General features: G+C 31.5%; 2 protein-coding genes and 1 long non-coding RNA gene across 7 annotated transcripts; 1 reads left to right on the top strand and 2 right to left on the bottom strand.

Moving 5' to 3' along the window:
* Positions 1 to 1008: 1008 nt before the first annotated feature.
* On the bottom strand, positions 1009 to 7115 carry LOC128882626 (uncharacterized). Of its 3 annotated transcripts, XM_054134279.1 has the most exons (23): positions 6559 to 7115; positions 6147 to 6438; positions 5662 to 6047; positions 5509 to 5608; positions 5376 to 5422; positions 5134 to 5328; positions 4945 to 5055; positions 4659 to 4823; positions 4446 to 4610; positions 4314 to 4375; positions 4114 to 4261; positions 3246 to 4027; positions 3062 to 3198; positions 2875 to 3011; positions 2651 to 2824; positions 2450 to 2589; positions 2321 to 2387; positions 1936 to 2154; positions 1793 to 1884; positions 1560 to 1705; positions 1443 to 1489; positions 1287 to 1384; positions 1009 to 1237 (listed from the first exon to the last, which is right to left on the bottom strand). In XM_054134279.1, exons 1-23 carry the CDS (start codon positions 7036 to 7038, stop codon positions 1162 to 1164), a joined length of 4266 nt encoding a protein of 1421 aa, XP_053990254.1. In that variant the 5' UTR covers positions 7039 to 7115; the 3' UTR covers positions 1009 to 1161. The 3 variants fall into 3 exon arrangements, with proteins under 3 accessions (XP_053990254.1, XP_053990253.1, XP_053990255.1); XM_054134278.1 differs by having other exon boundaries at positions 4446 to 4823; XM_054134280.1 differs by lacking the exons at positions 6147 to 6438; positions 6559 to 7115 and having other exon boundaries at positions 4446 to 4823; positions 5376 to 5459; positions 5662 to 5692.
* A 630-nt stretch (positions 7116 to 7745) lies between these two features.
* LOC128882678 (uncharacterized) lies at positions 7746 to 12061 on the top strand. The gene is made up of 8 exons (XR_008458498.1): positions 7746 to 7880; positions 8011 to 9676; positions 9724 to 10424; positions 10473 to 10931; positions 10998 to 11123; positions 11193 to 11261; positions 11373 to 11415; positions 11521 to 12061. It is a non-coding gene; the product is annotated as an uncharacterized LOC128882678 (long non-coding RNA).
* LOC128882675 (uncharacterized) lies at positions 10321 to 12203 on the bottom strand. Of its 3 annotated transcripts, none has more exons than XM_054134386.1 (11): positions 12072 to 12203; positions 11833 to 11999; positions 11481 to 11614; positions 11334 to 11409; positions 11212 to 11283; positions 10962 to 11148; positions 10789 to 10911; positions 10686 to 10738; positions 10600 to 10636; positions 10494 to 10540; positions 10321 to 10444 (listed from the first exon to the last, which is right to left on the bottom strand). In XM_054134386.1, exons 1-11 carry the CDS (start codon positions 12118 to 12120, stop codon positions 10391 to 10393), a joined length of 999 nt encoding a protein of 332 aa, XP_053990361.1. In that variant the 5' UTR covers positions 12121 to 12203; the 3' UTR covers positions 10321 to 10390. The 3 variants fall into 3 exon arrangements, with proteins under 3 accessions (XP_053990361.1, XP_053990362.1, XP_053990360.1); XM_054134387.1 differs by having other exon boundaries at positions 10388 to 10444; positions 10600 to 10632; XM_054134385.1 differs by having other exon boundaries at positions 10393 to 10540.
* Positions 12204 to 12215: the final 12 nt, after the last annotated feature.

The following is a 12215-nucleotide window of genomic DNA, read 5'->3' as shown; positions in this document are numbered from 1 at the left end:
CTTTTATAGAATATATGTTAGTGGAAAGAGCGATGCGACAAAAATCTATTGCAGGTTTCATGCATATATAAATTACAAACACTATCGGGGTTATATTAAAAAGAATCTTATATTTAATTGTGACTGTCTCAAATTAAAAAAATTAGGTCCCAATAACAACTCGGAAACTGCGGAAAAGTGTTTCCTTCAGAAACGAAGAAAAAGGTCGCATTTTCATGTTATATTCTATACAATACGGCCGATATAGTTAAAAAAAAATAATTGAAATCTCTCTGGCATTCAATGATATCGAAATTTTTTTTTAGCAGTTGGCATCAAAAACACTAATGCCACGACCAAGTCTTACTTGTACGGTAAGGGAATACGACATCAAGTGCCTATGACGACAAAAAATTTTGGCTATCTAGTTGTTTTCAACAAAAATTGAATCTCTAAGCTAGATGGTCGAAAAAAAACCGAAGAACCACAAGATTTACCGGAGTTCTTATATTTGTTTGTTAAAAGTGTCGTTAAAACAACAATAAACCTTACTGGTTGATACTCGTGATATGGATTAATTAAATGCCGCGCCTACTTAGTAGCGTCACATTATTGACTAATAGTATTAGATATTTTTGACTGATTGCAGTAAAAGCAAAATCTTTAGTTGAAGACAATAAAATTAAAACTAGTGTGCCTCAGGAATATGGTGTAATAGGAAAATGTCAAGTACAATAAATTAGTATTTGTGACATTTTATCGCGGTTTTGACAAAAGCACCTTCACGGAACGAAAGTGAGAATGAAAAAACATGATGACTTATCATGGTTTCCACGTTATTAAAAGGAAAGCTAATTAAAACTAGGAAAATTAAAAGTGTTTTTATTGTGTAAAATATTTAAAAAAATAAGCGAAACGCGTTGATTCCAATTTCTTTTGAGAACACTTTCAACTAGAGGTTATGAACAATTTCTTAAAAGAGCTATACCATTATTCCCTCTTGAATAATTTTACATTAAACGACGCACAGAAGAGTTTCAGATATTTCGTATTTTAAAAAGTTACACAATAGTACTGAGCACTGCGTACTTTATATGGAAGAGTGATTTTATTGTTTTTTTTGGAGTATTGTATCAACACATAAATTGAACAAAACATTGCGAAATCGTTGAACACCAATGGTTATATACACCGGCGGGTTATTTGGTGTATGTGACAAAGAAAGTGAGACAAACTTTCAAAATGATAATATTCGTGGCTTGATAAAAAAAAAAAATGACAATGACTCATTTAGAAGCTTGACATACTTTTGTATATTCGTAAAAATTTCTTCTTGAATATTCAGTGGAAAGTCTAACAGTTGCTCGAGAATATCACCGTTAACAAACTCATAATTTAACGAGTTCTAGAGCACATCAACATTTTGTAGTGATTAATGTCTTAACAACTAAATGCTCCATTACCTTGGTTTTCTCTTTCAGTAAAAAAGTGTCACTTGTTTCATTATAGCCTGTAGAACATAATTGGAATTCAAACGCGTGTAAGTAGTATTGCGGTCTAAAAAAGGAATATTTTAATACCTAAAGGGAAATTAATAAATGGTAAAATGGCATGTTGCAAATCGATAAGTAACGTAAATGCATTTTTTTTCAAGCCGCAAATGACACCAAACGCTCCTTGGTTACTACCCCAAAATGTTTTATGGCTCATTAGAAATAAATTTTGACTACAACCAAACAATGTGAAGAAACGTTTATGTAGCTGGACTGTTTTTGAATGTTGCAGCTGCGACAACAACTTGAGTTGCACATACGTATGTTGTTCGGGATAGTTAACTACGTCCGATGGGGAAGTTACACTGGCAAAACACTGAATGAAATTTCCTGTATCGATTGATGCCTTTTTCTAAAATATAAAATACGTAGACAATAAAAATATGAAAATAATCGATCTTACGAAAAGCGTAGCTTTTCTGTGAGAGTCTGAAGTAGTCTTTGTGTTAATGTCATTAGTTTGTAAACTGGTGATCGTGTCCTCCTCGTATTCAAAGCTTATAATTTCATTTGAGGTGTTCGTCATATATATATTAGAAGAACAATCCGCGAAAATTGCGGTATTCGTCCATGTAGACGAGGAGTCAAGTACCATCTCGATCAATTCGCATTCTTCTATATTCTACATTCGTTGAATGCAGAATAAGTCTTAAAGTAATTATATGTAAAAGGTAATATAAAGGGTCGCGAAAATCAATAAAATTGGTTTTTTTTTTGTGAACAACAGAACAAAAACGAGATCAACATTTACATACACTAATTCTTCTGCCGCGTATTAAATGACTTACATTTTCATCGATATTAAGAGAGTATACTCCAAAAGATCGTGTAAGGTAAACGATTAAGATCTTATGTCTATAAAAAATAAATCGAGCATATTAATAATTAGAAACCCATTATTTCATTTAAAAACGTACGACGCGTGAATTGTATGAATAAAACAATGCGAAGTATACTCTTTAAGAAGCTCAAAGTAAATCTCCGAATCAGTTTCGATTGGATTCGATACTCGAATTTCGTTATGATACTTCTTATATCTGAGAAGACCAATTTTTATCTAAAAAAAAAAATTGATGAAGTATATACGGTTGCAAAAAGAAAAAAATGGTACGTCCTACTCTATTTGAGCACGCTATAATTATATATTCTCTTTGATGAGCCAAAGCACTAACACCACCAGTGTTTTCTTCAATTATTGGTTCCAGCAACCAACTTTTGCAAGAGTTTTTGCTTTGCTTGTTTTTTGTTATTGCTGGTAAATTATAATGGCGTTTATGATGTATGTTTTGGTTCTGAAAAAAGAAAGAAAAATAAGAGAAGTATATTATAGATTTAAAGTTACAATTCGCAATGCGAAAATTCGAAAACATCCCTTTACAGGATCTGTCATTTTCGTTGAACCCAATAACACAAATTCCTTTTTAAATTTTGGAAAGTAGCAACATTGTAAGGATGTCGGAAACTCATCAGAAGCCAAGCCTAGAGAAAAAATATTAGGCAGTGTAAGAAAATATCAAAAATAAATTTACATTGTTCATCTAGCTTGAAAGTCTCAGAATCAATGATTATAATGCGACTAGAAAGTTCCTTAGAGAAAGATACGCATCTCATTGATTCTTTAAGAGCGGCAACAAGTATTAAAGAGTGTTCTTTATGGTAAGCTAATCTGTGAAAATAAATAAATATCCTTGAAACATGTAACGGGTATATTACCGATCTGGGGAAGCATCAATAGGAATACTTTTAATAAAAAAATTACGTGAGACTACAATATTGTTGCTGATGAAGAAAGAAAAGTCTTTACAGTTTTTTAAGGCTTTGCGTGTTCCGCAAACTGTAAACAAATCTTCTTTGTTCGTTATGGTATCTTTTAAAGCTTTGTACGTTTTTGTTATGCTAATGGGAAGCTTTTTTTGTAATAACCAGGTTGTTTTATAATTCCAGATAACAGCGTCAAATAAATAAGGGATATTAAGGGGAACAAAATAGAATCGTAATAGGTGATGACGTCTTAATAATGCTGGAGAATCACATATTATTAAAATTTCTTTTTCCAGATTAAATTTTTTTTCAACGGTAAAGATTTTTTTGAAACGAATAGGTGATGTTCCAACAAAATAATGTCTAACGTGGGTAATATTTAATTGACATTTATTACTTTCTGTTTTTTGAGATACAATCAAACATTGTAAAGTACCATCCGAAAATCCTACAATAATGACAAAAAACGACTTGAAAACATTCCATTTTTGTAAAAAGGTTTTTTTTCTAGGAAACAATTCGCAAGGTAGTAAATTACACTGTGTCAAAGAGCAAGGTATACTCAAATGTTGATGGCTGGAAGTAAACTGATATGTTAGTAAGCACTGTATTTTGAGAGGGATGTTTTCTGGTTTTTCTCTAGTTATAGCGTAAATAAATAAAGAACCATTCCAATCCAAAACAGAAACAATACCCATATGCTCAGAAATATCAGCGGCTTGTATTTCTGTATTCTATGATTAAAATAAAAGCGGAAAAAAATGCGAATGAACAATGTTTGTTAAACATACAACTCTTTTTTTTTGCAATAATCTCTTACAATGCAAAGATGGCAGGTCGGTTTTAAGGAATCGATGGATAAAAAAATGAATAAACTATGTTGCATAGCTACAATAAATGTAGTTTCGTCTCCTGTTGCAAAACTAAACTGCTTAGGGCCATTATAGTCAAAAACAGAATCATTTGACCTATTGACAAAGGTTTTCTGTAGAATAACGGGTATACAAAAAAATCTATTACCCTATAGAGCGAATTATCTCAAAAGACAAGGAATCAATGAGCATGACAGTACTCGTTGTTATCTTTAAAAAGAGAAGCATTATTGAATAAAAAAAAAATGAGAAATGGAAAAGATGAAAAATAATAAATTACAAAGATAAAAAAAGGAGAATCCACAATATCTCCAATGTAAAGAAAAGGTGTGTGTAACAAAAAAGTTGGTAGATGTGGTAACGTTTGTAGCATTAAAGAAGCGTCTTTTTGGAAATCGCGTCGAATAATGGAAACGATTGTTTGGTTATGTTGTAGAGGAAGACACTGTAGAAAAATAAAGAACACTGAAAGGGCTAATACATTTGTCGCCACCTTAAAAAGCAAAAGAGAATCAAGACATCCATGACGTCGTTGACTTATAACGGAGAAAAAGTATGGTAACGATTTCTTATAAACACATTTTTGAGAGGAAAACGGATTCCCGTTTGATACAACGCGAATTTTCCCTTCATTTGAGAATCCTGTAGTAAAAATTAACTGAAAAACGCCAGAAAAATAATTACTAGACAACGTTTTTATATTTTTTTCTCATTTTTTCCCGCGTTCCCAATACACACAGAAACAGACATAGAGGGACGAAGAGACTGAGACACATTACTTGATTTGTTAAGCTTTTCGATTCTTTTGAACACGCAATATCAATAATGGGGGAGAAGTTGGGGAATGTTTTTAAAATTTGACAGGAAATCGTTTGTTTAATACTCCAATTCTACCAAAAAAGAAAAGAAAGTATCGCAAAGAAAAAATTATACGACATTTAATTTTTCGTATTTCAGACGTATTCTACATTGATAAGAGAGAAGCAAAGTATCAAGTGATCCCCTGTTTTTGAGCCCATGTAGATGACGTATTGATATTTTGAATAAGATTTTTTTTTTAGAGGGGGATTATGCTTTAAAAATAATGGATTATATTTTTTAATTTTTTTATAATCAAGTAAAACCAGATTAGAAATTGGATTAATTAAACCTATGGGTAAAAACTTTTTTTTTTTTTTATATGAAAGAAAAAAAAAAGAGAGAAACATACGTGTAAAGGAGAGTCTTTTTGACAAGAAACTGTTGCGGGAACAAAACCTATTGAAATTTCAAGGAGGAAAAATAAAGAAACAATCTTATATAACAATGAATTTAAATATTTTTAATAAAATTGGGTGACATACTATGATAGGGTGTTAACACTAATAAAAAGAGTTTTCCAATAGCATCTGTTATAAGCCATCGTTTATTACTAGAATGTAATGTAAATGATTTAACTGGCGGCTGATAAATAGAGTAATCAACAATTGTTTCTTCAAACGGAATGGTTCACATACAATCAAATGGGCTTCGTCAGAAATTGCCATTAAATAAACAAATTGACACTCCAACCTGGGCGATATATTATATAAACAGATTTGTTTTTCTTTAATAACAAGGATAAAACCATCCGTCTTTATAACACACAATGGTGTAGGTGATAAAACAACATTTTTTGAATTGTCGAGTAATTCTGGAGTATTTTTCGATAATAGAGTTTTAACATTTATCCATTCTAGATAGAAATCGGCGTTTGAGGTATGATGGCATTGTTTTTGTTCATACAAAATATAAAGAAGACATTTGAAATGAGCTGCCATATCGTTTTTGATTTTTTTAAAACGTGATTTTTTAAGGGTTTTAGCTTCATGAAACAACGCAGGGTATATATGGTTGTGACAATCTATTACAAAACACAGAATCAAACGTTACTAAGGATTTTACGGTAGGAATAAAATGGAAAAAAGATGCGATTCATGATGACATTTTAGTTGTGTTTTACTTTTTATCACAGGATTTCGACCATTGTATTTTTTTTTATAAGACATTCTTTTCATATCCTTTCTGAAATATTTTTCACAGTAGAACATAATATGAGTAGGAACAATTCTTGACGATTTAAATATTTTGGGGCTTTCCAATTTCCAAAACGCAGGTTTATTAAGAGATTTTCGTTCATAGTAATTGATTTTTATCAAATAGAATGTCATGTTATGAACGTAAAGAAATAGATATTGTGAGAATGGATCTATGGCTATTAACGGTTGAGTTTCAATATTAACACCCGATAATTCCTAAAAAAAATGAAACGGAAAAGTTAATTTTAAAATACAGAAAATTAGTTTTTTTTTTGGTAATGAAGATATTAATTCTTTTTTTTTTGGTTTGTATTGAGGAAAGAAAGAATTAATTACATTTAAATTGATTGTAGAAAGAACCTGAACGGTTTGACGAGTATAATGAGGTATAACAAGATAAAGGCGTAAAGATTTCGATAATAAAACGAGACCATCCTGGTGCAAGCTGGAATCAAGATGTGAATGAATAGTTTTTGCTTCCCCTTTAGGATAGGAACACTGAAAATTCTTAGAAGGATACCATCCTAGCATGGTTTCAATAGGTGTATAAATTGGAGTTGAAAATAAAACACTTTTCTTTGTTATAAGGTCGTTCGTGGAACCGTTCCATAATGTCTTACGAATATAATAAAAATCCAGATGGTTGCTTCTTGCAATAACTAATACAGATTGTTTTTTTGTTGGCGTTTTTAAGAAAACAGGTTTTTGTAAAACGACACAAGCTATTGAATTTGTTGGCTGTTGTAACGTTAAAAAATAAGAATAAATTGGGTCGTGGTTTTTTATCTTTGTTTCATCTTTTTTTTCTAGTTGCATTTTTTTAATCAATTATTTTTCAAGTAATGAAAATTCGTACAAAATGTTTCAAACGAATAAAAAAAAACAAATTATTCTTTGTCTTGACGCGTTTCAATTAGCGTCTTAGTGTTTTTGTCTGTGACACATTTAAAACTTTTAAGGGTTAATTAGAATTCATCTAACAGTGCACGAACAGTTGAACCAAAAATTGGTATCATATCAAAAATATGTGTTTATATAGAAGCTTTTTTTGTGTGTGTGTCTAATGTTCATGACACAATACGTTTTATTTCAAAATATTTCGATTTTCAATAATAAAAAAACATTAGAGCGGCGCGCAAAAAGAGGAAGAAACGTACCTCTTTAAAATGTACAGTACTTGAAAAAAAAATGAAAATTCAGCTTTAAACATTATCGTATAAGCGTTGCTTGCACCCTACAATGTGTAACATAGATTCAAAGTTTCTTTAAGGTCACAATCGGACAACTTTATTAATAAAAATGGTATTAGTCAGAAAGATACAAAAAGACTCACGCGACATATCACGAGCCATGCTATATTAATCTTTCAAAAGTTTTTATTGAACAAGCAACATAAAGTATCAGACAATGATTAAAAAAGATTAAAAAGAGAGTTTGGCGAGTTTTAAAGATTCGCGTGAAGGACCAAAAGAATAGGACGTTTGAGCTGCTAAAAGCCAAGCCTTTAATTTATGATTGCGACGAATTTTCCTAGCATCTTCATCGACATCTTCAAACCGATCGAAAATGGGACTTGCAGATGTCAGGAAAAACCAATGCGCTAGCTGCATGAGAAACCTTTGAAAAAGTGGATATTGATACCACTGTTGCAGTGACATGTGAGTGCAAGTAGGAACATGACAGAAATGTTTCGAAGAAACGTCAGATTGTTTCGCAGTGTTTGTATAACAACTACTACTCTTTTCTTTTGAACTTCGTTTTTGATCATTTGCTTCAATGTCATTGTAGATCTTTTCAAGTTTTCGAGCTAGTGCAAAGTCAAAAATGGCTACAACAGCTTCCATATTACGACGTCCAGAATGTCTACATGAAACATGGTTATTACACATTTTGAAAGGCTCTCAAAATAAATAATTAGCCCTTGTTTATGTCAAATGGGTATACAAATTTTTGTTACAATTAAAGGGAAGGTGTGACAGAAAAATGATGTATAGGAATGTGTCACTTAACAAGAATGAATGAACTCTTTTTCCTTATGTTAAATGAGAAAAGTAGTACAATAAGGGGATATTTTTTCTTACTTGAATTAAAAAAAAAATTGAGATGTGCATAATGTTACAAGAAAAAGAAAGACAAGAAATCTTTAATTTTTTTTGTTCACCTGTCAAAATTAAACGATCCTATAGCAGACCATAGCCCGTCGACAACCAGCGTCTTAGCGTGACAATGCTGGGATAAGGTAAAGCAGACACGGAAGAAATCGGAAGTAGCTAATATGCCACGAGCTTGACGACGCATGTTATGTTTATGTGCAGCTTTCTGTCATTGAATAAAAGCAAGAATGAAGAAAAAATCAGGTTAATCTTTTACTTGATAATTATGCCCAGAAAGACGTTTTTTTCACAATGCCCAAAAATATACTAGAGAGTGTTACCTGTAACTTGGAAACACAATATGTAGCTGCGTAAACATCTCCCCACACGTCAGAATTGCCTGATAAAATAAGAGTGAAGGGAATATTTTTTTGAATTAAACGCTTTAAACTCCAATATAATAAAGTGGGTGGTGAAAAATACCCAGCTGTTGTTGATACAGATAGGCAAGCATTGTTAATAATCCGATGATATGCGGATTGAATACATCGGCGTCTGGATCTAGCATTACTGTCAAGAATTTGTACAAAAGATCCTTGGGAATCTGATGTTGAACCGAAATCTGTATATAGCGGAATTTCTCGTTTAACACTGTCGCTTTGTTCATTCAACGTTTGACAAAATAATTCGCACATGTGATTCACAGCAGGTCCCTGAACTTTGACATGTATTTCAAAGAAACGGTTATTGCCTCCCATGCTTGTAGGGGCAGCTTCGGCGGAAATATTAGCCGAACCGCAAAAACCTGCGGAGTCCACTAACGCTAGCTTTCGATGATCTCTAAAAGTGGGGCTTCTCCAATCATTAGCGAGTACAACAGGAATATTATTTTCACGTAAAAGTCGTATAGATTTGAACGACATATCGAAAGAGCCTAATTTATCCACTATAAGCACAACGTCGACACCTCTGTGTTTCGCTTCGATCAATGCGTTTACAAACGATTGAGCAACAGGTGAATTATCAAACATGTACGTTTCAATCCAAACTCGTTCTTTACTATGCCTTATACTTTCAAGCAGTTGAAAGAGAACATTGTCCCCTACTAAAAGCTCAACGTTGTTACCAAAAGAACTACGACCGCTATTTAATTTATCTAAAAGATGAATGTTTTCAATCCACACATTTTGCAGATGGTTCCAATCCACTTGGCCTTTCCACGTTGCTTTTTTTTGTTCTATATTTTTTGCCACAGCTAATCGAATCATCGATTCTTTCTTTTGTAATAGTCGGGCAGAGTCGTTATTAACAACATTAGCTTTATCACTGTAGCCCTTAGGACTGCATTCATTCTTCAACTGGTAACACAAAGCATACGATTTCTCTTTAAACACTGATTGAAATACAGTTGACGCAACGAATTGACAACAAGGAAGATAGAATTTGTGATATGTCATTAACTCTTGGAGTAAACAATACACCCCCGTTTGGTATTTAACATTTTTTATAATAATTCATTTATACAACATTTAATTGCAAACAAGTTGAATGGAGTTTCATAAATTCCAATTTCGGCTTGATACTTGTTTTATATTAACTTTTTTTTAATCTGTAGTCACATGGACTTGTTTTAAACAATTTCTTTCAACTTCTGGTAGCACATTTGTAATAACCACATAATGAAAATAGTAAGATTTTTTTCTACTTTCTTTAGCACCCCTGTATGATGCTATATAGTTAACGAATAATCTATTTTTTTTTTACTTTCATTTCTTTTGTTTTGTTTTTAAAATCAAAATCAAAATACTTTTGGCACGTGAAAACTACCTTTTAATTCATATAAATGTCAAATTATCATATTGTTCTTCTTACATTTTTCTTATAGTCTAAGCGTTAAATGTATTACATTATCAAGTCATGTTAGTTATAAAGACATGCCTCAGTTTTTTTTTCAGCATCATTGAAAGTATATTGTAAACACTAAATGTAATAAAAAAAAGAAAAAGCTTTCTGTAGGTGGGGTACAACGTATTTTGAAAAGCACTCTTATGAGTAAAGGTTAAAAATTATAAAGCTTATAGTGCTGAACTAAGATTTGAAGTGACGCAGGTAACATGAGCGTGTTGTATCTTTACGGAAGAAACAAAATGTATGTAGGTTATGAGAAATCAAACGTACGCGTAATAAAGGAAAGGTCACAATAAGGCATTGATCCGAAATAAACTCTAGAATAAAAAAAAGAAAACACAACAATAAGATTAACAGGTAAAAAAAAAAGAAATACTTAGTAAAACGAATTCATAGGATAAAGCGGAACCTAACTAAAATGTTTCAAATGAAATCTTGTATAGAATCAGTTGTGTTACTTACTTGAAGAAGTTGATGTAAGTTTTTTATCAAGTATGTTTGCGATGAGAAAATATCTAAAAAAAACGCAAGCTAATGGGAAAATCAAAATGTTAAAATAAAATACCAGCATCAATATGTGAAGCATGTTTATTAGGTGTTGATTCAAAAAGATCTTCTTGTTGAGATTCTTGAAAAGTATGAAGAACGCAACGATGATTGGTAACCCATTGCGTGGATAAATCCGTGTCTTTTAAAAAAAAAATGTTTGTACGTTCAAGTTTAAATGAATGGAATAACCTGTTGACATTTGTAAATCGTAAATTTTTTGATTAGACGTTGAAACGTTCAATACATCGTTAAGATGATTATTTTTATCGTCATCATCGCATGGTAGCAGTTTAAATGTGAGATGATCCGCACCAAGATGTCGCATTTGTTCCACAACAGAACGAATACTTTGTAAGGAACGCAGTTCTATACAACACTAGTAACGTAAAAACAATGGATTTTTTCTTTTTAACAATGTAGTGAAATTCTCTGAAATTACTCCAGTGAGTGAATTCGGTGGAGGAACAAGAGTTTCAGCATAACGGCTTGGTAACAATTCTATTAAGCAATTCTTACAAAAAAGAAAATTAGCCAGATGTATTTAATCTTATTGAGAACTACTTTATAAATTTTATAACACTTGGCTTTGTTGTCTAATAGAAAAAACTGGAATGATAAATACCTGGAATGTTCATCTCTGAAGGTAACATATTGAAATATTAACAAAAAAATCATTAAGACAAGACTTATAACTAGTATCTCCTCAACTTGGCAAGTTTAACAGCAGTTTGATATGCTTTACATCCAGGTTTCACGGACAATATAAAACCTTGAGCATCTATTGAGATTCCTATGATATTGTCATGTCGGCTTTCAATTAAACATTCCGAAAACAATTCCTTCTAAAGTCAAGGATATTTTGAAACTATGGTTATTGTACCATTGTTTTTCAAAAATCAGTACACTAAGTGAGAAATTATTTAAAAAGGTTATCAATGTCATAGGTTTTCTTGGTATTTGTTCAATTGATCAATACACTATATTTATGCAAAAGATTTAGGTGTTGAAAACATGATAAACTAAAATCCCTTCTACCTAAATAACAAAAATGATAGCTTACTGTATCAAAATACGCATAGGCATGAACTCGTTCAAAACATAAAGGATTACAATAACGTATAAGGATATATGACGGACAAAGCTTTATTTCTAAGTTCCTTGAAGAATCATGAATTTCTTTTGTTGCATGAATAGTTTTAGTAATACGAGACAACGCATTGATAACATCTGGTAGATAAAACAGCATGTAAATGAAAAATAAAAAATTTTTCAAGAGACGACTTCCTCAATAAAAATTACTTGCGAAAATTGAAAAATTTTCTTGCACAAATGTAGCACGAAATCTCATAGACGTTTTAGAGATAATATATTAAATATAAACATAATTTAAAAAAAAGAATTTCTTTGATGATTTCAATAAATGGTGATACAAAATATAGCTTA

This window comes from Hylaeus volcanicus, unplaced genomic scaffold (genome assembly GCF_026283585.1).
Source record: "Hylaeus volcanicus isolate JK05 unplaced genomic scaffold, UHH_iyHylVolc1.0_haploid 12126, whole genome shotgun sequence".
NCBI lineage: Eukaryota > Metazoa > Arthropoda > Insecta > Hymenoptera > Colletidae > Hylaeus > Hylaeus volcanicus.
The sequence above is the reverse complement of the archived record's forward strand: the minus strand, read 5'-3'. Positions and strand labels throughout refer to the sequence as shown.

Coding starts and splice junctions, on each gene's coding strand:
- LOC128882626 (XM_054134278.1), bottom strand. CDS start 7,038: ATGCAACTAGAAAAAAAAGATGAAACAAAGATAAAAAACCACGACCCA. Junction 5,423..5,508: donor AGTGTTAACACCCTATCATA/GTATGTCACCCA, acceptor AAATTTCAATAG/GTTTTGTTCCCGCAACAGTT. Junction 2,388..2,449: donor ATTCATACAATTCACGCGTC/GTACGTTTTTAA, acceptor TATTTTTTATAG/ACATAAGATCTTAATCGTTT.
- LOC128882675 (XM_054134385.1), bottom strand. CDS start 12,120: ATGAGATTTCGTGCTACATTTGTGCAAGAAAATTTTTCAATTTTCGCA. Junction 12,000..12,071: donor AAATTTTTCAATTTTCGCAA/GTAATTTTTATT, acceptor TTTATCTACCAG/ATGTTATCAATGCGTTGTCT. Junction 11,149..11,211: donor CACCGAATTCACTCACTGGA/GTAATTTCAGAG, acceptor TTACGTTACTAG/TGTTGTATAGAACTGCGTTC.